At 52.5% G+C, this 25,340-nt stretch overlaps 1 protein-coding gene across 4 annotated transcripts; it reads right to left on the bottom strand.

The window, feature by feature from the left end:
- Positions 1 to 1,404: 1,404 nt before the first annotated feature.
- On the bottom strand, positions 1,405 to 25,233 carry SH3GLB2 (SH3 domain containing GRB2 like, endophilin B2). Of its 4 annotated transcripts, XM_030961512.1 has the most exons (12): positions 25,117 to 25,233; positions 17,121 to 17,262; positions 16,700 to 16,828; positions 15,947 to 16,080; positions 15,380 to 15,472; positions 11,579 to 11,641; positions 7,607 to 7,630; positions 5,101 to 5,190; positions 4,807 to 4,907; positions 4,301 to 4,315; positions 3,452 to 3,710; positions 1,405 to 2,807 (listed from the first exon to the last, which is right to left on the bottom strand). In XM_030961512.1, exons 1-12 carry the CDS (start codon positions 25,177 to 25,179, stop codon positions 2,700 to 2,702), a joined length of 1,221 nt encoding a protein of 406 aa, XP_030817372.1. In that variant the 5' UTR covers positions 25,180 to 25,233; the 3' UTR covers positions 1,405 to 2,699. The 4 variants fall into 4 exon arrangements, with proteins under 4 accessions (XP_030817372.1, XP_030817373.1, XP_030817370.1 ...); XM_030961513.1 differs by lacking the exon at positions 4,301 to 4,315; XM_030961510.1 differs by lacking the exons at positions 7,607 to 7,630; positions 11,579 to 11,641 and having other exon boundaries at positions 25,117 to 25,213.
- Between the last annotated feature and the right edge of the window lie 107 nt (positions 25,234 to 25,340).

Raw genomic sequence — 25,340 nt, 5'->3', positions numbered from 1 at the left:
AGAGATTTGAACTGGCTGGAGAAAAGTCTTAAAGCAGAAGGGAGAGGGGCTTGTGAGGTGGTGTGACGGTCCTAAACCCAGTGGTGTTTTGATGGGGCAGCCTGTAACCAGAAACCCGTGGTGCCATGGTGAACTGGGTGTGACCAGGGACAGCTGAAGGTGAACAACTGTGCACAGACAGAATGGATGAGGGCTGCCAAGGGGAGGGGAAGCAAAGCTGGAATCTGGTCCATCTAAGCAAGTTCAGTTACAGCAGAGGCTGTTACTTGACAGCTGTGGTCAGGATGTTTCCTTTTTCATTCCTGCCTTCCTTCCTTTTGGCTTTGGAAGTTGCAGTGTGCTCATCACTGTATTGATGTTCAACAAAAATGGATTATTCTAGATGTTTATTCAAGCACCAGAGTGAGTTGGTGGTGCTTGGCAGGAGCCCTTGGTGCCAGACAGCAGAAGCAGTGGGTGCTGTTGGTTATGTGTGTTTTAGAGCTGCAGCAGCATTTCAGTCTTGAGTTTATCTGCCCCTGTCCTTCAGGCACAGAGGGATCCAGCCAGGGGGGCTCCCCTGACATCTGCAAAGAAGCAGCACAATTGTCACCTTCCTCTACAGAGTCAGGAGTAGCAAGAGATGTTCCATGTGCTTTTTTTCCTATTGCAGAGGGAACAGAGTGCTGGTGCCAGGACGAGAACTCCTTCTGGCTGCTCTGAGGCAAGAGACCATTTTCTGCTTCATTAAGCTGCTGTTGCTTTAATGTACCAAGGAGAGGAATAACAGAGGAACAGGGATGTCACTGGCCTGAGGGAAGATATACATGCTGCAAGGGAAATAGGCAGGAGTAGATCTCTAATAGATCAGGACGATGAGAGTGGTAGTCCTGGCAGTTTTAAAACTAACTAGAACAGCAACATCATTTGATTTCCCTGTTCTCTTTAACTAGAACAGCCAAGCTTTACTGCTGCATTACAGAGCATTTCAACAGCTGCTTTTCCCAGGAGTTCCTTCCAAGCTGGGTGTTAGGGACAAGACTTTAGGATTTTAGATTAGCAGCAGATCTAGTTTCCATAACAACTCAAAAAGTCTGTTAGATCTAGAATAGCACTTGGGTCTCTCAGCAGCTGAAGTCATCCTGCTGCTCTATTTTTGCTTCAAGTGCAGGAGGAGCTGTTGTTTCTCAGAGCCCCTGAAGCTGTCGTACAACTGAGATGTGGCAGCTGGGAAAGGAACCACAAGGCTCTGACAGAGTGTTGGGAGTGTCAGGTGGGACAGGAAGGATGAGCAGCTTTGTTTTGCTTTTAACCCCAACTTCCAAGCCTGAGGCAGCAGGAGGGCTCTGCTTTCACCTGAGCTGCTCCTTTGTGTCCCTGCTTACAGGAGCAAGGACAGCCCTGAGCCCACAGAAGATGCTGAGGCAGGAGGTCAGGCAGTTTTGTTTATTGGCAAATAAGTGCTGAAACCCATGAGCCCCACAAACACAGGTGCCAAGTGCCCTGTTACATTAGAATGGTCACGAAACCTTTGGGGAAAGTGCAAAAGATCAATAAACAAGCAAAGTTAGTTCTGACATACCTGGGGAAGGGTGTGAACAGAGTTTGGTGCAGGTGAGTTTTTCTTCCATCCAGCTTGAGTGGAAAACTTGTGACACATCAAGTGGAAGTGCTTTAGGTGAGCTCTAGCTAAGAGTTCATTCCAGAGTGAGCAGGCACACACACACACCTGAGCTAAGCCTGGGTTCTGGAGTGTGTGTGGCCAAAAACAGCTCCTTGTTGGGGGTCACAGCAGCTGGGACTGTCCCTTTCTGCACTAGGATGCACCAAGTCTGTTCACTGCTGACATGGGAGGGGAAACATTCATTAAATCAGTGATTCAGGGTGGAAATAAAGTCAGGCTAAAACATGCCTGGACAGACACACCGAAAGAAAAGCCTGGACAATAACACAGGGAGCAAAGCTTGTAAAAAGGCTTGTAAACTTTGCAGTCCAAGAGCAATTTCCCAGAGGAAATGCAAGCAAGATGCATGGTCCCTTGCACGGAGGTTTGGGGTTAGGCCCTACAGTAGCAGGTTGGTCTTCACAAAGAAATCTTCCAGCTTCAGGGGACAGGGGCAGGTGGGAGCCTCCAGCCCCAGGACAGTGACTGTGGCTCTGGCCAGCTGTGCATTGCTGGGCTCCCAGGGGAGAGCAGGGTGGGTGGGCTTAACAGGCTCCTAAATTTAACTGCAGCCTCCTTGCCTTGTGTGCCAGGACAGGTCAGAGGGGGGTGTGAGACACTGCCCTGCTGGAATGCTCAATGGTTGGACTTGGGCAATTCTACTGGAGTAGGAAGAGGGGCAGCAAGCACCAACCTACACCTGACACAGGGAGTGTAAGTGGTGAGCAGCTGCTGAGGGACACAGCTCCCTCACCCCAGGAAAGCCACTGGGAGGAACAAGACTGGGGCAGGGAAGGGAAAACGAAATCAAGGAATCTTGTGCCATCAGGACTAACCTCAAAGCAGGCTGCACTGGTAGGTCACCAATTCAGTCTTGGGTGCCATCAGCCCTTTCCCAAAACCTCACCAGAAGAGTGTTCCCACTTCTTTCCCCCAATTCCTGTATGAGCAATGGAGTGTCGACCCTGAAGAGAGCAATGGTCTCGGATGAGGAAATCCGCATTGGAAGTGCCAGATGAGGGGTGCATTCTGCTTGTACATTCTTCTTCCTTAACATTTAACTTAACAGTTCCAAGTAAGTGACAGGAACTTTCCCTTTCTGGTTCCCTCTTTCCCCTATGAGCCAGTCTGGATCCATGCCTGGCAGGCTGTACACAGTGATCATCTGGGGAGAGAAGACAGCACATTAGACAGAACCTTACTCTGCAGACAGAGCCAGGAAGTTCAGTCAGACAGGGACTGAAAGAACAATAATTCCTGAAGTTCACTTAGCAGCCATCTGTGCCCTTTCCCTGGAGCTATCTGCAGCTTTAACACAAGATCTATGGAAAACTGCCCAGTGATGTCCCTGTTGCTTTTTCATTCTCCAAAGTGACTCAAAGTACTTTTACATGTTGCTATGTCATCCCTTCTGAATATGGAAGTTCAGTCTACAGAACAGAAAAGTTTCCAACTTGCTGATTTTTCTTTTTTTCTCAGCATGATTACAGCAGGCCTCCAGCCAACAGCTTATCCCATGGCTCTGGATGAGGCAGCAGTATTTGAGGGTCACAGTGAAGATATTTAGTATTGGAGTATTTTATTTTGGGTACAGTTGGGCTTCAACAGGAGGAGTTATTTGGGTGATGTTAAATAGTAAATGGTTGTGAGCACAAGCTCACTCCAACTCAGCAGATACTGCTACCCAGGAAAAGACTCTATTAATAAAGCAGGTTTTAGGGGCAGGAAAAGGAACCAAAGTCCTTGTGGGGCACACCATGGGCTGCTGGGTAGCTACAGCCAAATCCAACACTCAAGAAAGGCACCAACCTCATCTGCAAGAAGTGCCAGCTCAGTGCTGTCGGCTGCTTCGTAGTCGTAGAGGACTCTGGCCCTGCGTGTCCCACTGGCAGGAGGTTTGACTTCATTGGGGTTCAGCACACCCTCTGCCACGGTGTTGGGCACCCCAACAATTGTGGGCACCACTGGGATTGTAGGCACAGCAGGGAGTGTGGCAGCAGCAACAGGAGGAGAGGCGGCGGCTGCGGGAGACGCGGATTCTGCGTTGCCCACGAACGTTCCTGAAAATCTTACAGGGGAGAAAAGAGCCCAGTTCAAAGAGGCTCCAGCCTGAGGAACCACAATCAGCTCTTCCTTTCAGCAGCTGCTCTGCAGAGATGATGCTCAAGAGCTGCAGCCTACAGAGCCAGCTATAACACACCCACACTGCCCTTCATGTGGGGAAACACCCTCAGTTCTCAGGTGCTGAGGCTGCAGCAGGTGACATTTGTCTGCCCATTGTGACTCCAGTGCTCTGCTTCAGCACTTGCAGAGTACCAGACTGATGTGTGGCTCTGCAGAGGGGGCTGGGCAGGTGCTGCTCTGGCCTCTGACTGACTGGATCCATGTGCTGTGCCCTTGCCCTGCTCTCACACAGTCTGTTACCTGTTCTGCCTGCTAATTCTTCTGGAAAGGGATGGGCATTGATGCTGTTGAACTGGATAACACAGCTGGAGGCTCCCAGGCTTTGCAGGCTCGCTAGAGAGACACAGTGGTGGAGCTCCGGCTCAGTTATCTAAGGGGGTACAGCTCTGGCCCTGGCAGTGATCACACAGAGATCCCAGAGTCACTGAAGTAAGGAGAACCCTCAGAGCTCATCCTGGCCAAGGTCATACTTACATTTCTCCTTTGGAGCTGCAGGCATGGAAAAAGAACAGAACAGGAGTGTGAGTGAGCACGTAGAGGCAACAGCCCCTCCTGGGTCAGGCCTCTGCTGGTGTGATAGGACCAGACAGAGCATCCCAGCCCATCCCATGGGATGTGCAGCCAGCAGCATTGAATATGGAATCTGGGATTTGTTACTGCTGCAGCAGAGCATGCTCAGGCTCTTTGCTTGGCAACAGGAATTTGAGTCCTGTGTGATTTAACTAATTTAGAGAAAGAATGTTCAAACTCCCATGGCCATCATGCTTTGAGGGGAATGTAAAAATCCAGTGGAAAAGCCTGCTCCAAATGCACCACCACCACCAGGACTGGTCATCACTGTAAACTCAAACTCTGTCAGAGCTGTGAGGGCAATTTATAACTTCTACCCAACATTATGATATGGGAGGGGGAAAGAGCCCTGAGCTGGGGGTAAGGAGATCAATAACCCTCAGAGAAGTAAAAGCAGTCTCTTGTCTTACCTGCCCAGTTGCTTCTGTAGATCCAGCATGAACTGGTAGCACTGAGCATAGTAGTTGGTCTGAGACTCCACAAACTCGTGGAGACAGCGAAGATGATTCACCTGGAGGGAAAAGGAACCATCAGCTTGGCTGAGTTTGGCAGCCAGGCACAGAAACCCTCTTGCTGCAACTATTGCTCCCCTGAGGTACCCCAATTTACCCCCTCTTCCACCTCTATTCCACATGCAGGACTCCATGCTCCTCTGGGCAGGAGCCCAGAGTCTCTGTGGTCCCTGCCAGCCCAGGAGGACTCACGTGTGTGCTGCTGATGCCCTCCAGCAGCAGCCGGGTCACCTCTGCCTGCCGGTCGAACTCGGTCTGGGTGAGCCTGAGCTCGTGCTCCGCCTGCAAACAGCACAGGGGCTCAGGCAGCACAAGGCAGGAGCCCTGAGCTGCCTCTGCACCCCCCTCCACACCCCCCCTGCCAGCAGGATCCAGCTGTGACACTGAGCAGCAGGCACAAGAGACCCTGGGTTGGGATTCCAGAGACCTCTGGCTGCATCTCAGCCTGATTCCTCCTTAATCCTGCACTGGACCGCTGCAGGTGATGGAATGGCAGCTCAAAACTGGTGCATCAAGCAAGGAAGCTCCTACTCCCACAAGACTAGAACATGAAGATGGGGAGGCTTTGTTAATCCTGAGCTATGTGGGAAGTCAGTCCCATGCCAGCTCTGGTCCCTTTAATCCCCTGTTTCTGCACCTGCAGACAAAGGAATGTCACAGCCTCCCTAGGCTTCTCTCTGGAAGTGCAGTGGTTTTGTTTTTATCACCACAGAACAAAGACTGAGGCCAGGCAGCATTTACCAAACTGCTGCTGCTAATTAAATCTGCAATGGAGATGAACATTCCAATCCAACTTCTACCCAAGAGTCTCCTTTGGGGCAAGTTACTGATTCTGAGCTAGGAGGAATTAAACACTGGTGAATAGCAGGCAGCTGCACAGCAGCTTTGGGGATTCAGAGACAGACTCACACGGAGACCCACCTCCCCCCCAGCAAACAGTGCATTTACAGTGGTGTTCTGCAGTACCAGAACACCAAGGTGGATCCTGGCAAGGAGATCCAGAAGTGCTGGAGCAGCCAAGTGCTCTGGTGCTGGCTCTCTCCTCCTGCTGACGGAAAGGGGTGACAAGCATCCCCACATGTTCTCTGTTCTCTGCAGGATTCATTAACACCAGGGCTGGTGTCCTCTTGGGATGTGCTGTGGCTGGTCACAGAAGAGTGACACCCACCCAGCTCCAGCTCACAGGGAAGAGAATCCTTTCCCCCCCTCCAGGAGCGTGCAGGGCTCCTTTTGCTGCTTTGGGAATGCCCTGACCATTCTGGCACAGGAATGACATGTCTGAAACTGAGCCCAGAGGGCTGATCCAGCCAGGCTGGCAGAGCAGAGGCCACATCACTGGTGACCCCAGAGGAGACCCAGCATTCCCAGTAGGACAAGCTGGAGGTGCTGCTGGGGCCAGCACAGCTCTCATCTGGTAGCAGCATTACCAGTGTACAGCCAGGCTACAACAAAGAAATGCTTTGACTGTCTTATAATCAGATTTGTCTATTTTAAGCTGCAACTCAACTGATCTATTTTCTTGCATCCTCTGTATGAAGGGGATTATTTAAAGGAGAAGGGGGAATGTAACAGAAAACAACAGTGCAATGCCTTCAAAACACCAAGTGATTCTTGCTCCTGTGAGCTGAGATTCCAGTATTCAGAGCTATTTAAACTTGTGCCAGGCAGACCCAGCTCCATTTGGTGCTGCCTGGGATCTGCCTCTCCCTGCCAGCTCTGAGCAGTTGCAGGATGTAGTTTCCTATAAAACCAGAGCTGGATGGTGACCTGGGAGGCCCCTTCTAGTCTTGTGCTTCTCCAAGACATGGAGAACTCCAACATTTACTTACACACTTCAGTCTATCCAAGCAGAATAACCCAAAGAGAGGACAGAGGGATAGATCCTTGCATGCTCACAGCTGACTGTAGCCAGCTTGTTTGGTTGAGGGACTGAAGGATTTAAAGAAGAGGAAGAGCTGGGTCAGGAACAGCCAGTCCATTCTGCAGAAGCCTTTGGAGTAACAGCAACAAGCTGCTGTCATGCACAGCACACAGAACCTCTGCCATCCTGCACTTCAGGCTTCACAGCAATGCCTGCTGGGGGTGTTTGAGGTGAGAAAGAACAGGAGCACAGGTGTCTCTGGAAGCTCCAGGCTGTGCTGGAGCTCCACACAGAGCTCACCTCGGTCTCACCCTCCATCCACCCTCATGGACAAGTCACACTTCCCTTCCAGAGCCTCCATGGATCAGAAGGGTAAGTGCAGCTCATCCAGAGAGAATCAACTCCATGAGGCTTCAAACCTCCTCCCCGACCAAGCTGCTCCCTGCAGCAGCTGGGGATGTGCTCTGCCCTTGCTGCAGCTCTGTGTGGAGCCAGCTGGATAGATCAGGCCAGAGGCACATGGAGGATCAGAGCCTTGGCCACAGGAGCCGAGCTGGTCACACCTCAACCATCACCTCTGCTCCTGTCACACAGTGCAGGGCTCTGAGCCTCCTTTCACCACACACAGGGAAGTGTCTCCCACCAGGGCCGGCCAAGGGGCCCATGGCTCATCCCCAGCTGCTGTCATTGCACTGAACCACCCAGAGGGATCAGGCCTGGGGCACACAACAGCAGCAGCCCCTGACCCTCCCTGCAGGGAACAGGCAGGGTACCACAGCACCCCCATCCTCTGAACACCCCCAGAAGGTTTGAGCACCATTCCAGCTGGGTACTTACTTTTTCCACCTCGTCATTCCAAAGCTGTGGGGGCCACAGAGCAACAGGAGAGGAGATAGATCAGTGTTGGAGACGTCGTGAGGCACTGGGCACTGACACCAACAGCAAGCACCCTCCATGGACACAGCCAGCTCCAGGGACAAGCCAGCCCTTCACCCAGCAGCAGCTGCCAGATCCATGCCCCTTCCCCTCATTCCTGCACCCTGGAGTTCAGTTTCACAATGGGACAGAGAGTCCCTGCCAGGGCTGCTACAGCCACTGCATTCCATGGGCTCCAGGAAAAAAAGGAGTAACAGCAGAGTCCTCTGCACTGCCAGGCTCACTGTGCTCTAGCTGCAGAGGCTGCTGCTGGAGGACAGCCCTGTTTTAGGATTGTGGAGAGGCAAGTGAGCTTTCTGAGATCAGGCCACACAGAGGCAAGTGTTCCTCACCCAGAGAAATGGGATAATCCACCCAGCCTGCAGTGCCAACAGCCTGTTCAGGCACAGCAAGGAGGAAGCAGGGGCTGGATGCTGCCTCTGAGCCAGGCAAAACATCACACAGCTCCTTCCTACTCTCCTCATCCACAGGGGCACACTTAAGGAGCAGAACACTGGACACCTCCAGCTGCTTGTGGGATCTGGCTTCAGGACATGAAACAATGAACAGAAATCACACACAGCAATGGCAAAGGGAGAGAGAGGAGCCAGAAAAACGCATTGATCCTTCCCAGAGGTCCTTGGCTTGGCCTTTCCTCAGCAGCCAACAGTCCTGGCAATGTGAAATCCCCCTGGATCCAGGAGCACAGCAGCCTGCAGCACCCACACCAGCAGGGCCAGGGGAACGAGCCCTGTGGAGCTCAGTGTCACCTCTGCAGGCCTGGGAAGGGCACCAGGCACAGCTGAGTGCACTGGGGGCTCAGAGGGAGAGCAGGCTCTGCTTGGACCAGGCTCTCCCAGCTGAGCTTTGCTCACCAGCTGTCCTCAGGTGGGCTGTGGGAGCCCCAGGTGCAGAGAGACTCCAGCAGCCAATTTAAGGAGCACCCACAGGACCTGCCTGCACTGGGGAGGGGCTGAAGCCCCTCTTACCTGATTGGCATTATTGTACTGGTCTGGGTGCTGAGGTTTTGGCTTTTATGGGGATGTTTTGTTATTGCAAATCAGGAATTGGTGTGAGCAAGGCCTGGCCAATTTCAGCCATGTGTGGGGACACAGGTTCCTTCCTCTTCTAAGAGCTCCTACTGTGGAAGGAGGTGGTGGCAGCATCCTGTAGGAAGCTGAGAAACAGATCCTGAACTGCTTCTCTGGCCCAAGGCCTTTGCCAGCACATCCCCAGGGTTTTGGAGCAAGGTTTGCTATAGGAGCAAGGGGAAGCTGCCCTCTGATCCCAGGCCTTCCACTCAGACACTGTGGACAGTGCTTAAGCCATGGCAGCCCCATTTAATCCGTGCAGCACGCACTGAATTTGAAGGCAAATTTGTTTCTCTTCTATTGCCTTTGCTGTGCCACCTCCAGATCCAACCCTCTGGTGTTCTGGAACAGCCCAGCTTTGCCCAGATCTATCCCTGGGCTAAGATTCTCTGTGGCTCCTCTTTGGGCAGCTCAGAGGGCAGAAAAGGCCAAGATCTGCTGTTGTCTTCCTGCACCCCAGCTCAAGCCAGAGGAATCCTCTTTAAGGCACTCAATTTGTTTTTCTTGGAGTCATTCCTAGGAGTACAGCACATGGCAGGGTTTGAGAGAAAGGGATATTCAGGCTTGCACAGCTCATGTACACCTTCTTACACAAAAACAAAAGGTCAGTGTGGGAGAGAGGAGAAATGGCTCCTCAGCCTCCAACTCATACAAAACAAGGGAGGTGCTTTTTTTTCTTGGATTTAATTCCATCTGAGCCCTCCTGTCGTAGAAGGTAAAAAAAAAAATAAAAGCACCATGTTATCCACCTCTCCAAAAACCAACAAAGTAAATTTAGAATCCAAATCAGAGCCCAGCTGAGGGCATGTGGGATCCAGGAGAGAGCTGACCTGTAAGAGCTGACCTGTTTGCTCACCTGTAAGACAAAGCTGTTCCCTTGGGCACAACCAACCCCTCCCTCCAGAAAGGAGCAGGTGAGCAGCAGCCACTGCTCTGCACTCTCAGTGCACACTAAGAAGTAGCACAAGGACTCTGGCCTGGAAGAAAAGCAGAGCAACAGGATGAAGAGCTCCTACCTTGCTGCAGTGCCTGACCCTTTGGGATGAATGCTGGGATTTGAGAGCTTGCAGCCAAGCAGCCCTGCCTGTACAGAGCCAGGGAGCAGCCTGGGCTCAGCCTGTGTTCTGCTAATTAGAGATGAAAACTATAATTCATGTCACCCCTGCCAGTGCAGCTGGACTTCAGGTGGCCCTTCACCCACCAACTGCAGCCTCTGAAAGAGTTTTGGAAGCCACAAGGCTTGACTCTGGTCAGGCCAGCACATTTCCCCAGGCACTCCTGCTAGGAGGCCCTGCTGTGCAATAAAACCCCTTGGGGTCAGTGCTGGCTGCTCTCCCAGAGCCCTGCTCTCACTGCCCAGTGCCACCAGCACCAGCAGAGCCTGATGAGGGAGCACTGAACTAGGCACAGATGTCCCAGGGTCGACACTTGTTACCTAAAAAAACCTCACAAAATCTGTTCTCCTGCTATGTTCCTGTATGTGGCACCTGCTCCCCAGAGCAGCTTTGCTATACGGCAGGAACAGATCAAGGTAATTTCTGGTGAGGGCTGGACGTGTCCAGCTGAGTGTCTGGGCACTCCATGAGATGCCAATGCACACTGTACAAATGCTTGTCTTCAGCTGTGCTTTAGCCCTGCTCTGTTCAGAGGCAGGCAAAGCCCAGCTTCTCTCCTCTGGGTCTCCCAGAGCTTCACTGCAGTCCCTTGGAACAGACCTTCCCAAGGGAAGAGCCAGAGCCACAGGCTGGCTCTGAGCTGCACGAGGAGACAGGAGAACTGCAGCATCACCAGCATCAGCTTCTTCTGCAGGACTCTCATCACTGAGCCTGGGACTGATGGAAATAATTTTCTAGTGTTGTGTAAAGCTGTTTCTGATCCCAGCATCGCTCTCCAAGAAGGTCAGGACAGATCCCCCTAGGAACTAACACTGATGCTGTCAGCTCAGTCACACCTCTGTCTCCAAATGGGATGGGTTTCCCATTAACCAAATCCAGCTTATTTCCACTGTGGTTTTTGTTTCTGAGAAGGCTGGGCTGTCCTTTTTCATATCAGCAGATCCCACTCCCAGATAATTCTGTTAGCAGGCATCAGTGTTGTTCTGAATGCTGGTTAGGAAGCAAGATGATCAGTTTTCAACATTTTAACGAGAAATGTGACATTGTGCAATGGGGAGCCATGAACACAGCATGGGAAGTCAATTGCTTGGCTAACATCCACTCAGTGCAACAGAGTGGAGAAACAGGGGGCTGCTCACCCACCCCAGGCACATCTGGCTGTGAAACAGCTGCCAACACAATGAAACTGTAAAAAATGAACCTCTGTTTGCAGAACAGACAAACCTCAATGTTACTGACACTGGTGGCAGAGAGATTCCTCCACCTTTGCTTCTCTTGACCAGCCTCAAAGCCTCTGACACCACAGTACAGACCAGGCAGCCACATGTGTGATACTGCCAGTGTACAGTTGGAACCATCCAGAAAAGCCACTCTTGGGGGTTGTTCTTCTCAATTGCTCCCCTAGCAATAAAAAACCATCAGAAGATCCCCACTGGAAATGTGGAGGAGGGCTGGCAGGGAAGCTGGTTTGGACAGCAAACCCAGCTGCAAAGGGCCAGACCCTGAGCAGGCACCCCCAGAGGAGTGATGCGAATCCTGGAGGCTGAGTCAGAGCCTGGGCAGCCCATGTCACATTAAAATGTTGAAAACAGCAGAGCACTAGGCCTAAGTTAGGTAGAGAGAGGGGCAGGAAGAGGCTGGAGAGGCAGGATCCAGGAGGAGCAGTACCCAGGAGGAGGTGATCTTACCGCTGATGCGCTGGCGGAGAGCACGTAATTGCGAGGTCTGGTTTCCTGAAAGTCAGGCACAGCCTGGGGGGGAATAGAGGGTCATGTACAAGGCACCAGAGGAGCCAACAGCAGTCACTGGGTGATGGCTGGAACAAGAGACCAGTGGCTTTTTCCTGCCTGTGCTGGGAGCTTTGCTCAGACTCGGATGAGAGGAGGTCTCCTGACAGCTCAGCAGTGGGGTGTGGAGGCCAGGCCTGGGCAGGGGGAGGTGGGCTGGCTTGTGCAGCCACACCTGGTGCTTGGACAGCAGACACTCCTACTGTTGGGAACTCTGTACTTACAGCTGTCAGCTCATACAGCACCATCCCAAAGGCATTCCCATCCCCTTGCAGCCAGCAGGTTGCTCTTGTTGCATTAACTCAGTCCTGTGGGCAGGACCTCCCTTCCCCTTTTTTCCTGTCCACAGTCACTGTACAGGGCCTTGCCCTTAAAGCAGGAATGTTTGCCAGCACTGGAGCATCCCTCCCACAGTGCCTTCTCCTACTCTTACTCTCTCCAAGCCACATTTCCTCCTAACAGAGCCAGATCTGCAGTTTTCAGGAAGGCACACGGCTTAGCCAAGCCAGGTCCAGCCAAAGGCAGTGTGGGAGTTTTCATCCCGGGGGTCAGGAAACCTCCAAACCAAACCCCCTTCTCCACAGCTAAACTTCTGCCCTGGGGCACCAAGACTTGAGTACTCTGGAGATTTCCTCCCTGGAAGTGCAATGGATCCAGTCCATCCCCCAGTTCTGGGCTCACTACCCACCACAGAACGTGGAAATTTTATTCAGGTAAGACCAGACCTGCTCCTGGGATGGCCTTTGGCTGCAGCACCTAAAGGGAAAAACCAACAACACCAGGAATCCTCCTGGCCAGCCCTTACTGCACACAGGCTGCTGTGCAGGGCTGGCACAGTCCTGCTGCATCCCAGCTCTGCTGTTAATCCCCTCAGGCCCTCGTTTCCTCTCCCAGGTTAATCTCTCTGCACTCACCCAGATCCACTTATACACACTGACCCACTTTGCTGGGCCCAAGCAGCCAGCTGGAATGAGTGACCAGTGTGTGGAAGAGCAGTCAGGCAGTCCCAACCATTTTCTTTTTTCATAACATTTAGGAGTTTTAGGGATGGCTGGAGGAAGGAATAAGGAGGAGCAATTCCTATTGCAAGTTAAACCTGAATATAGGGAGAAAAATGCACCAGTGAGGTTTGAGGCCAGCATAGCAAGTAGGCTGGACTCCTCCCTGTGGGGAGAAAGGATGGTTCAGAGAAATAGCTGCTTATGCTTTTTGGTTTTTGAAGATCAAGAGCAACTGAAGAAACCTCTCCTCCCATTCCCTGGTCTCCAGGGAGTCCCAAAACTAGTCACAGCACATGGGATGAAGGAGGCAAGCTTCTCTTGTACTTCTGTGCATGGAGAAGCTGTATTTGCAAGCAGTGATCAAAAGGGACCCACCTCCCTCCCCCTTCCACTCTGGTAATGGGGAAAAGGGGCAGAACAGCAGCACAACCAGATCATCCTGCCTGTCATTGTCTCTGGGCTGCCCTTCCAGAGGGGGACTGGCCACCCAACCCCACCTCCTCCTGCCTGCAGCTGGAGGAGCCCCAGGGGGTTTTCAGGGGAGCCCCTGCCTCTCTTGAGCACTGCTTGCAGCAACGTGGATGGACCCAAGGGATGGTCCAGAGGGGCTGCAGGCAGGTCTGACACTCCCACCCTTCTGGAGCACCTTCCCCAGGCAGCCACAGCCCTGATCACGCTCAGAACATGCTCCAGGGCCAGTCCCAAAGGGACAAAGGAGATATGAATTTTCTTTTTAAAAAATGGGAAAGAGACAATGAGAGGTGTTAAAGGAAAAAAAAAAATCACAGCACTGTTAGCACAGTCAATACTCACATCTCCCTCACACTGAGCAAATCACAAAGAAACAAAACAAAAAGGTTAGTAAACAAAACAGCATCAACAGGAGGACAAAGCACAGGGTCTGTGGGAAATGCACAAGCCCAGGTGCTCCACAGCAGCTCACAGGTCTGGGCAGCAGCTCCAGGGGCATCAGGAGACAGAAGCTGTGGGAACACAAATTTGCACTACAGAGAGGACAGAGCAGCAAGAGAGAGGTGAGCTGGGAGAGCTGGGATACTTCAGCTTGGATGGGGAGGTGTGACACAGGACTCCAGGCAGGTTACAGGGAATGCTGTGATCCAGGTGAGGTGTTTAGAGCAGAGGGAGCAGCTCTCTCCACTGCTGGGAGCTTCCACCTTGTCATCCAGCAGTCAGGGAGGCAGCCAGAGCCCAGGGACTCCACCTTTAGGCTGAGACATGGGTCCCCAGAGCAGCAGCTGAATGTGCTCTGCTGCTGTGCTCAGTGTTCCAGCCACTCTGCTACTTTGAGGCTTGGCTTGTGGAGGACACCCTGGAAAGCCTGGATTGGCTCTGCACCTGCCTGTGGCACCCCAAAAGTTCCAGTGGGAAACAAAGTTTTTCTTTTCCAGCTACAGGGGAGTCTCCAAACCAGGACAGTGTGTGCAGGTGAGAGGCCTTGGGATCACCTCCTGTAGGAAGCAAGATAAGGAGGGTGGAAAGGGGGGAAGCACAGGAGGTATCAGAATTCCTGCTCTGAGCTTAAAGATAAAGCAATGGTCACCAGTTTCCCCTGACACTGGGGGCACTGTCCCCTCCAGAAGGGGAATGGGGGATTCCTGAAGTTACTTTCAGAGGATGTGGGAGGCCTGACTGATTAGAGGAGGCTTTTCTAAAAGGGCAGCTAGTACTTCTGGTCACAGCTGTCCTGTGTAGGTCTGAGCACTCTGTCAGGGCTGCTGAGCTCAGCACAGCTTCCCCATCTGCCATGGATGTAACTGGAGCTGGAGGAAAGGGCAAACACCTGGGAACTGGCTACCCAGGGAGAGAGAAGGCCAGAGGCCCTGCTGGAAGATGGTTAGAAACAGGCTCATAGCAGGGCTGCTGGGCTGGTATCCCAGTGCATCCCAGGGTCTGACTGACAAGGACAGGCTGATTCTGACTTGCACACATTTGCCAGTTGAGCTCCTGGCCCCAAGGCAAGAGCAGAACTTGGCAGGTCCTTGTGCCAACAGCCAGAGCTCTACAGGATGACAAGCAGCTCCAACCAGGCCCTCCAGGGAACCCATCAGTGCCCAGTGGGATGAACTCCCCAAAGCCAGAGGGCAAGACAAGCCTGTAACTAGAGCACCATGAACAGAGTGAGCAGAGAGGCTCAGGGACAGACCTTGTAGCCAGTCTGACCGTGGCCACCCCTTGCAGGCTCCCACAGCTCTCCTGCCTGGGAGCTGGCAGAATCCTAACTAGTCTGACAGGCTGGGACTGCTGCAGAGCTCCAGCAGCCTTTCCCTTGTGCACCTCCCAGCTCAGCTCTCTCTTGGCTTGGTTTAACATCCCCTGTGAAAATTAGCAAGTCCTCAGAAGATGCAGCCTTTTAGATACTAACACAACTCATCCAGCAACCCTGATCAGTCAGGAGGCAGGAGCCTGGGTCAAGTGCAAGTTTCCAGACTCCAGAAGCTCAGAACTGTCTGCTTCAACAAGTCCCCCAAGGGAGGACATCTCAGAAACAGGCACATGGCTCCTGCTCCAGCTCCCTTCCACCCCAGATGAGGAATTCCCCCACCCACGCCTGCCAGAGACAGGGCACAGCAGGGTAACCTAATTTTTGACCGTGTGAGCCAAGCCCGGGGGCCAGAAGGACAGGGAGGGAAATGAGGGGAGGAGTTACCGCTGCGGGGAGGGAAATGAGGGGAGGAGTTACCGCTGCTTTTGCCTCGGCGGCTTTGGCCTTCTTCAACCTGGCTTTGCAGGCATCCAGGTCCAGGCGTCGGTTCTGCAGGATCCTCCTCTCTTTCTGGAAGGGACAGGAGATGGCTCAGAGCACACTGCTTAGAAGCAGGGTTGAGGAGGGGGTGTGCTATCACCTAGGCATCAAATCTATTTCTTTATTAAAACATGTCAGGGAGAAAGAACCAGTTGCTATGCTCATCTCCTTAGCAAGAGTTTTGGGGCTGGTTGCCAGGGATACAGGATAACCTCCTGGAAACAGGGCAGCCTGTGATGGGTGGTGCCCACAAGCTGCAGGAGTGGGGAAATGAGTTACTTTTTTCATGCACATCAGTAGGCAACTCTTCCCTGTCAGAGGGGGAACCTGAGCAGATCTAGGGCTGCTACTTCCTCATCCTAGCATTCTTTAAGGGGAGAGCTGTGGAGTCATCCTTTATCATAGGGAAAGAAAAGAGGTTCTCTTAGCACTGTTTCCCTCTCCCCCTGCCCTCCTTGTCTCCAGGGCTGTGACAAGCTTCCCCTGCCCTGGTGGCACACTCACAGAGATGGTTCTCCAGTCCCCCTCCAGGAAGTTGCGCAGTGGGGTCAGGAAGCTGATGGAGGCAGAGCGGATGAATTCCCGTTCTGCTGCACCCAAGCGCCTCTGAGTCTCTCCAACTTTAATCAAAGTCTTTCCTGCAACAACAGGAACCTTCAGCTCCAGAGAAACCAATTAACACGTGTTGGCTTCAGCCAGCTCACCCAGAGCTTCCACACTGCCGTGCTGGGGGACACAGGCACAGCTGTACCTGGGCTGGGCAAGGTGACCGTGCCTGTCCCATCCCAGCTCCAGCCCTACCCACTCTGCTGCTGGCCTGAGGCATCTTTTCACTGCTCCCAGGGCAGCTCTGATCTTATCTACCTGCTGAGGCACTCATGCCACTGATGTATTTTACTGCTCTACCTGCTTGCGCAGACTGATCCTTCTTTGCCTCGTAAAACAGAGGCACAGGAACAGAGCAGCAAATTAAAAAGCACCAGAGCAGAAAACATGAGTTGATTAGGCAGTTTGGCTATAGATGCAGCTACAGCTGCTCTGGCTGTAACAGGACTCACTATTGAACAACTATTGATTGGGAGAGCAGGGAACAAAGCTCATGGCAGGGGCAAGGACAACTGGAAGTGAAGGCTGTGTGCTGTGAGGATTTAAGAGCAGGAAGATGCTCTGTGTGGTCAGGAAGGAGCCTGCTGCAAACATCTCAATGCAAAACAGGGATGGATTCCCAGGACTTCTTCATTAGCCAGGCTGACTTACCATAAGGTGTCCCTGGCCCAAAGTCATTGGCTGCCTCTGTCATGTACTGTGCCAGCAGCTCTCCATTGGTGACCCGGGAAGGCACCTTCCGGTCCAGCTTCTCATACAGGAATTCTTCTACTCTGGCACCTGGAGTGAGGACACCAGGGAGGCTGAAAGAGGGTCCCTGAACTGGGAATGATGACAACCCAGCCCATGCAGTCCTCAGTGATGCACTGGGCAGCAGGCAGCAGTGCCAGGAGCAGCTGTCCCTGCCCCAGGCACTGCCAGGCTGTGAGGTGCTCTCAGCTGCTCAGGGAAGGACAGGCCCTGCAAGGACACATTTCTCCCAAACCCCACAAACCCTGCCAGAGGCCATGTCTTTCAGCACTGAGCTGCAAGTGACATTTGTCTCTCAAGCCTTAGGAGAAGCTGGACTTACTGGGGTTTGGCTGTAGCAGAACTTCAGTCTGACGCAAGATCTTCTCTGTCCAGTTCTTTGTGCAGTCTGCCCTGGCCAGGAGGTTTTCAAAGTGGGCATCAAGCTCAGTCTTCTCAGCCTGGCCCAGCTTTTCTTCAGTAAACTGCAGGAAGATGGCAGTCACTAGGTCTGTTTTTCTAAAGCAGATCTACAGTGTGTTGGAGAGCTAATAAGGGAGAGTGAAGTTGCTTTTGTCTTGTGTATTTACCTTAGAATAGGGCTAAAAACCCTTCAAGGTATCATTCTTTTTTCCCAGGCATCTTTCAGGGGAAAAGGGCAATTTTTTTGCCCAAGAGTAGAACAAGCATTGGGCTAAAAATAGACTCCAGGTCTGAGAGGTGTTCCAGAATAAGTAACTTTTAATAAGGTCTAGTACAGAAATACTCCAGTTGTGAGGGATCTATTTAAATATGCACATGGCTTCCACTGCTTCATGCAGGAGAGCAACAGACATCCTTCACATGAGGGAAGGTGCTAAATCCCTTCATCTCCTATTGACCAACATTGTGACCTGCAAACCCAAGGGGTCAGGAATGCAACTACCACTCCTGAAGTCAGGAGACTCAAACTTAGCATTTAGATAAAACCACTTCCAGCAAGTGACTCTTCTTCTGGGACACACTCTGAAACAGGGAATTGAAATATAACACTGTCCAACTCTTCTCAGCACTCAGATTCATACTGGCAATGGACAATCCTTCCCTCTGCAATTCCTTTTAAGTCTAAAATTAGTAGTAGGGAGAATTAGGTGGTGAAAGTCTCCAGTGTTTTCATACTGGGCAGTGGCACCTGACCAGGTTTGTCAGATGCAGCCTCAGATGGCCTGGACACCCTCCATTGCTTCCTTGAAGGATTTCTGAGAGAAGAGCCCATTCCCTCTCATCCCATCCCCATTTCCCACTTGCCATTTTCAGTGAAGTTGGCCAATTTCAGCGTATTTTGAAACACCATTCCCTGCTCTTGACAGAACCAGCATCTTGTTGGATCATGCTAAAACACCCTTTGGACAGCTGTGCCATTTGAGGTCCAACAGAGGCTCCAGCTGTCCCTTAACCCTTGTCACTGGTCTCTGATGCCATTGCTGAGTCACCAGCACATGGTGCTGTGCAATCCTGGCACAGGCAGATGCCAAAGATTACAGCCTGGCTAAAACCCTGAGATTAAATGCAGCTCCTGTCTCATCTACCACTGGTACCTTCTCTCTGTTTCCCTACACCACAGCTCAGCTCTAGGTGGGCTGAGATGTCCCTTCCATGGGGTCTTGGTCTGGGGTTGCTGCCCTTCTGAAAGGCTTCCTGGCCAGCTCTTTCCTTCCCCACCCAGCCCAATGCTGGGAACCAAGTGAGATAAGGAGAGCCCAGAGCAGGGGCAAACAGCCCTTGGAGTCCTGTTACCAGATGGCTGAGATATACAAGGCCTCCAGGTACGTTTACACAGCGACCTGTTTGGCACCCTGCACTGGAGTGCTCTGTCAGATGTGGGTGGTGACAGAGCTCAGCTGCAGGGACAGGGATCCTGTCCCTGCTCTCTGCACCAGCAGCCCCTGGTTGCTGCCATGTAACTTCACCCAGGTCTTCCCATGGCCCCCTGGCCACTGCTGGACAGGGGTAAAAGCAGATTCAGTGTGAGAGGGTGTTTGTATTGTTTGGTCTGTGATTCCTTTGGGGGGTCACACATGGCTCTCAGGGGCTGAGGCTGCTTTCCTCTGTCTGGGAGCCCAGGGCTGTTTTCAGACTCTGCCAGGCTGGGCTGAGTCACTGCCATGCAGCAAACTGGGACTTCCCAGGTATCTGGCACCAATTCTTGAGTCATCTGTTAAAGATCTTTCCTAAACAAGACTCTTTGATGTAAAGGTAAGTCTCTCTCTCTCCCCCCTATCCCAGACAGCATTTTGAGACCTCATCTCACTTTCAAGTCCAGCTCTTTTTCCTGCAGTTTAGGCTTATCCTGCATCAGCATCTGCCCTGGAGCTGTCAAACCTAAACCCAATTTCTTTTCAGCTGAATTGAGTCAGCTTCTTACGGCATTGCTGCAGTGCCAGATCACTCCAGCATCTCCACAGTGCTACTGCCCCTGTCCTGAACACTCCAGCTCTGCGGTCCTTTGCTCTATTAGCAAGTGACATCTTTGGCATCACTGTCCTCTGTGGCTATTTTGTGTAACCCAGTGCAGGGGTCACAGCTCAGCATTTGCCAGAACTCAGAAACTCAATTCTTATCTCAAGTCAGGCACTAAAGCTGTTTGTCTTACAACAAGGCTGAGGGCAGCACCAGGATCACAGCAAGGCTGGGGATGCCTGGCAATGCCAGGAGGGGAGGGTGGGCAGCAATCTCAGTCACAGCCCCTGGTCCAAAAGGGTCAGGCCAGAAAACAATCTCTTATTCAGGCTTTCTTTCAGGGTTGGAAAGGAGGGCATGGAGTGGGTGCAAGGCCCAGGAGGCTGTGACTCCACTGACCCATAACTCCCTCAGTGCCTCCCTGACCCCTGGCCAGGAGCTGGATGTGCTGAACCCAGCCCAGGCACAGCCTTGGGTGGTTGGTGCCTCACTGCAGGGGCTGCCCTGGGTGCTGTCCCTGCCCAGTGCTACCTCCTCCTCCTCCCCCCTGTGCACACAGTCCCTGATCCAGATCAATTTGACCTCTAATGTGACTTTTTAGACCTGTCAGGGAACCCACCCGACTTCACAGCAGTGGTGGGGATGTGCCATGAGGTGCAAGGAGAGCAGGACCACCTGCTGCAGGAGCAGCCTGCCATGAGATCAGATGAAGTTTCTGGAAGCACAGCCAGCTCAGGAGATTACAGGTAAATTACACTGACCTACAAGCTGGCTTGTGTTTTTGTCTGCTCCAAGTGGAAATCTGAGATTTTGGGTGGCAACAGATCTCAGCTGCTGCTCCCTTCTTTACCTGGCTGCCCAGTGAAAAGGAGGGTAGAAGAACAGCAGTTTATGAAATTTGGCTACTCAAGCACTTCAGGCAGAACTCCCCTGTAAAGAATTTCTATTCTTGGGAATCTGTTTTCATAATACAGAAATTTGATTGAAAATATTTCACTGTGACATCAAGAGATACAGGAGAAATGAACTGATGATACTCTCAAGCCTCCTGACTGTAAAAAGACAGACTTTGAGTATTTTATATCTTGCTGCTCCCAGACTAGAAGCACTGCTGTCTTTTACAAAGATTGCCAAAAATGGGAGTGATGCTGGGTTTTATCAAGCTGATTTACAGGCTTGGTCTGTTACAGATCCCTGGGGAGGGAGGCAGGGCTGGCAGAGCACAGGCAATTGCAGGGCTGAGAAGAACCTCCAGCTCCTCCATCCTGCCATGGCAGAACTACTCCCATTTGTTTTCTAGAACCTGAGGACTGGATCACCAGCCCTGAACCAATTCCCAGCTCTGCATCCTGGGATCATGAGCCAGGTGGCAGTGCTGAGGCTGCTCCCCTGCAGGAAACATCCTTGCAGCTGACCCAGAGCAGGTGCTTAATAATGCAGGGCAGCCTTTTGTCAGTGCCACTCTCACTCTCCAGGAAGAGCAGAGCTGTGCTGCATTCCAGGACATCAATAATTCAGCCAAAGGTTGGGTTTCCTCTGGGAGGCTTGGCTGGCCAGCAGGAACAAGAGATGCTTTATCAGGGCCCAGGTGGACAAACAGGGTGACCCAGCAGGAAAGCAGCACTTGGGGTACAGACCCAACAGGAGCATGGATGTGCTGGACTGCAGCTAGGGCAGCTGCTCTAAGCATTCACAGCTTGGGGAAAAGCCCCTTCCCCAGAAGAGTTGGCAGACACAAGTCTGGGATGCCAGGAGGGTCAGCAAGTAGTGCTGAGCTGGAGGGGTCCCTCTGCACTACAGGTACAGATCAGACAAGCTGGGCCTGTCTAAAGGACAGAGTTAGGCTTTAAAATAGCCCATGCTGAAAGCACCAGCACTTTCCTCTCCTTAAAAGGGGAATAAAATCCCAGAATAACAAAAGCCCAGGCCTGTATGCTGTATCTCTGACAGGGAGGCTGCAGCCCCCTTGCAGAGGATCTGGTGGCAGAGCTCAGGCCCTTGTATCACTTGCAGGGTCCCCATTTTATCCAGCTGGATGTTACTTACGACTTTCTACTTTAGATTACAAAGATGAAACTAGGGTCAGGAGACTTAAACCAGGAATAGTCTCCAGTAGCTGGCAGTAGATTTAAACTGTTGGGTTTTTCAAAGCCTCCAAATAGCTCAAAATGCCCAAAACACTGTAACATTTGCTCTTTTGGTGATCAAAAGTACAACACAGTTCAGCAAATCTGGCTCCCTCTTTGCACAGGGTTGCAGTAGGAAAGAAGCCACAGCCACTCAGCATCTGAAAACTACTTGATTTTCAGCAACTCTGGAGCAGATAGAGAGTCTGCTCCAAGTATTTGGTCACCAGGAGGCAGGAAAGCCAGGCTGGGAGCCAAGTGAAACTGTGCTAGAGGACAGAAGGAAGCCATTAACAGGGACAGCTTGGTTAACTCATGAGCAGGCAGTCAGGAGAGGAAAAACACTGCGGTGGTGGGTGACCTTGGCTGGACGTGAGGTGCCACCCAGCCTCTCTATCATTTCCCTCCTCAGCACAGCAGGGGAGTTGAAAATAAGATGGAAAAACCTCATAGTTCAAGATTAAGGCACTTTAATGAAGAAAAAGTTGTGTGTGGAAGCAAAGGAAACCAAAAGATTTTCTTGTCTTCCCACCTGAAGTGATGTGTGACCACTGCCTGGGAAGCTGGGCCTCAGTGCATGTCCAGGTTAATCCAAAAGACAAATGTGCTCTACAATAATGTCCCACCTCCTCCTCTCTCTCAGGTTTTATTGCTGAGCAATGTCCTATGGTGTGGAATATCCCTTTGGGCAGCTTGGGTCAGCTGTCCTGGCTGTGTCCCCACCAAGATCTTTCCTTGGGTCACCTTCTGCTCTCTCAGCTTTTAAAGTGTGAGCACTAATAAGGTTGGCAAGCAGAGGGTTAATTTTATCTACTAATGATAAAAGTCTATTTTATCACCAGAGTTCAGGGAGCTGGGGGAGTCTGTCAGTCTGTCTGCAGGGGCTCCAAGATGAGTAAGTCAGCCTGTAGCTGTTTCAGTAATGACATTAGGGGAGGATAAGCACCCAAAAGCTGCATTCGGCCTTGGGCATTTTCACCCAGAGCCTGTCCACATCAGAACTGACAAAAGACAGACACCTACAGTTATTTCCAGAGCTCCCTGAAAGAGCCTGGCTTGCAGCCTATCTAGAACAGAGAAATCCAATGTGTGGCCACACAGCTTCCACTGGCCAAGGTTTGGGATCAGACCCACTTATGATAACTGGAAGGTGCAGCTGATCAAAGACAGAGCCCCTTCTTCAGTGAAGAGTGACCTGTCAGGAGTTTGTCTGCAGGTGCTACATCCCCTCAGAGAGTACAGATCTGATGGTTGCAACTGGTGCAAGTGGCAACAGAGGCCATCCCCAGCTGAATGCTGAACCCTACACAAGCTCTGTACCCTTGCAGTGCCCCCAGCCTAGAAGCTCATTCCCCACTCCCAGGGTAGCAGAGCTGTCCACTGCTTTCCTACCCCAACTTTCCTGTCTGCTCTGCTTTTCTGGAGGAGCCCTGTGACTGAAGGCTGAGCAAGGAAGAGCCAGGTAAAGGAAGCAGTGGGTTTGAGCTGTTTTGATTGTGTTTTGTCATGAGGAGCCTAGTCCAAAATCATTCTTCCAGCACCTACGTTGCGTTGTATTTGACAGATTTCAAACCAGCTCCTGCCCTGAGCCAGCCCAGAGGTGTTGTGCTGACCATGCCCTGTCTCCTTTCCCCCTGGCTGAGCCCTAATTCCAGTTCAAGTGAAGCTCCTGTGTTGGTCAGACAGCTCTGCCAGACAGCAGGAGCAAATGCTGTCTGAGTGGAACAGCACATAATGGCCAGTCCATTTATCTCCCAGTCGCTGCAGTTCCAGTAAAACATCACTTTGTTAAATGCCTGGAGCTGGAGAAAGCATCTCCAAACACTACAGAAAACAGCTTTTTCTAGACAGCTTATTCCCATCCTAGAAGATCTGCAGTGCTAAAGAGGGCTACAAAGCCAGCCCTTACTGCCCACAGCAGAGCTCAGCTGTCAGTGCTGGCTCTGGGGGAGATAGGGCAGGGCTCACCCACACCAGAGCTCCATGGGCACCCAAAAAAGCTGAATTCCCCCAGCAGTGACCCCTCATGAGGTGGTTTTCAGCCTCAGAGATCTCCTTCCTTCCAGTTCCCTCTCCTTACACACCTGCTCGCTGTCCACAAGTGCCAGCGCTCATTTGGTTTTAAGAAATTACTACTGTAATTAGGCATATGAATATTCATGTACGAGACAGTGGAGTAGGTGTAGCAGGCAGCAGCCACGATTTATGAACGCCTCCTTGCTCTGGAATCACTGTGTGCAGACACTGTTCCCAGGCCTGTCTCCTTCCTACGCCTTGGAGCTAAAAAACATTTATCAGAGACTTACAATAAGGCTTCTAAACATAAGATTTCTCTCCAGCATTTCTTCTGCATCCAAGGGCATTTGCATGAGAACAGCATCTTTAGGTTTTCCATCTGCTCCTTATTTTAGCACCTGTAGTTAATATCTCCCTTTTTCATAACATATGACTCACTGGCATGGTTGCAGGAGGTGATATCTGCTTACAGGAGACCAGTCCTCAGCAGCGCCAGAATTACTCCACTACACAGAAGGTCTGGAACGAGGCAGCTCTGCTCTCTTTGTTTACCAGCCCACACACAATGGGCAGAGCAAGAAGCCCAGTCCCAGAGCCACCAGCTGGACCTCACCTCCCAAACAGGATCCCAACCAGTTCTGACCTGCCTCTCTCCTCTCCTGGCTAAACAAGAGCAGTTTTTCACCCATTATACCCAAGAAATTAATACACTCAGGAGCTCCATCTCACCACCTGCTGCACGTCTGCTGTTCATGTGTACCCAGATTTCTTCACAGCTCCAGGGGGGTTACTGCATCCCCAGAAGCTCTTGATCTCAAGTTTGTGAATATCAGAATATTTTGAGTTGGAAGAACCCACAGGGATCATTGAAGGGATCCCACATGGATCCTGGCCCCAAGAATTCCCCGCTGTGCCTGAGAGCGTTGTCCAAAGGCTCCTGGAGCTCTACAGGCCCTGGGACTGTGACCCTTCCCCGAGGAGCCTGTTCAGTGCCCCAGCACACTCTGGGGAAAGAACCTTCTCCTAATTCCAACCTACCCCCCAACTCAGCTCTTGCCATTTCCTCGCACGGTCCCGGTGCCTCAGCAGCCCCGTGAGGCCCAACCTGCTGCCTCTCAGCAGCTCCTTCCCATCCCTTTATTGTCCCAGTGTTTTCCCAGGGCTGGGACCTCCTGCTCCTCCCCAGGGGCAGAAGCACAGACCAGGTGTAGGCACCTGCAGCGACAGGGACCGTCCCACAGGATCCCACAATGACTGGGGTTGGAAGGGACCTCTGGAGAACATCCCATGGCAGGGTCACCTGGGGCAGGTGACACAGGAGCGCGTCCAGGTGGCTTTGGAACATCTCCAGAGTGGGAGACACCACATCCCCCCTGGGCTCTTCCAGATACCCGCAGCCAGTCCCGGCGGGTCTGGGCACGGACAAAGCAGCCGCAGGCCAGACCACACAGCTTTGTTCCTGTAAGGTCAATAAGGCCAGGCACGACTGTCCCCCCACAACCCCTCCACATTCTGAGGGCCATCCCCGGGGCTCTCCCCCGGACCTTCCCCGGCACCCCCGAGCCACGGCCGGGGCGATGCTCCTGAGGGGATGCACCTGCGGGCGGTGCTCCGGCTCACACAGACGGGCCCACCCAGCTCTGACCTCCCTGTCCAGCCCCCCCGGGCCCGAGCAGACCCTCCGGGCTCCGCCGGGGCCTAGACCCGCGGATCCCCCGCCCCGCGGCCTCCGGGCGGTGCCGCCCCGCCCCGCCTCACCTGCATGGCGCGGGAGAAGAAGACCCCCGCGTCCGACGCCAGCTTCTTCACGTTGAACTCCATGGCGGCCCCGAAGCCGCCCCGGCCGCGCCGCACCCCCGCTGTCACCGCGCCCGCCGCGCCGCCGCCTTTTATAGCGTCGGGTGACGCCCGCTCCGCGCCTCTTAAAAGGGCTACGGCTTCTGACAGAGTCTGTGAGCCCCGGCAGCGCCTCGGCCGGCGGA

The sequence above is a fragment of the Camarhynchus parvulus genome, chromosome 17 (assembly GCF_901933205.1).
Source record: "Camarhynchus parvulus chromosome 17, STF_HiC, whole genome shotgun sequence".
Lineage (NCBI taxonomy): Eukaryota > Metazoa > Chordata > Aves > Passeriformes > Thraupidae > Camarhynchus > Camarhynchus parvulus.
The sequence above is the reverse complement of the archived record's forward strand: the minus strand, read 5'-3'. Positions and strand labels throughout refer to the sequence as shown.

Coding starts and splice junctions, on each gene's coding strand:
- SH3GLB2 (XM_030961512.1), bottom strand. CDS start 25,179: ATGGAGTTCAACGTGAAGAAGCTGGCGTCGGACGCGGGGGTCTTCTTC. Junction 17,263..25,116: donor TCTTCTCCCGCGCCATGCAG/GTGAGGCGGGGC, acceptor ATCTTCCTGCAG/TTTACTGAAGAAAAGCTGGG. Junction 5,191..7,606: donor GGAATGACGAGGTGGAAAAA/GTAAGTACCCAG, acceptor TGCTGTTTGCAG/GCGGAGCACGAGCTCAGGCT.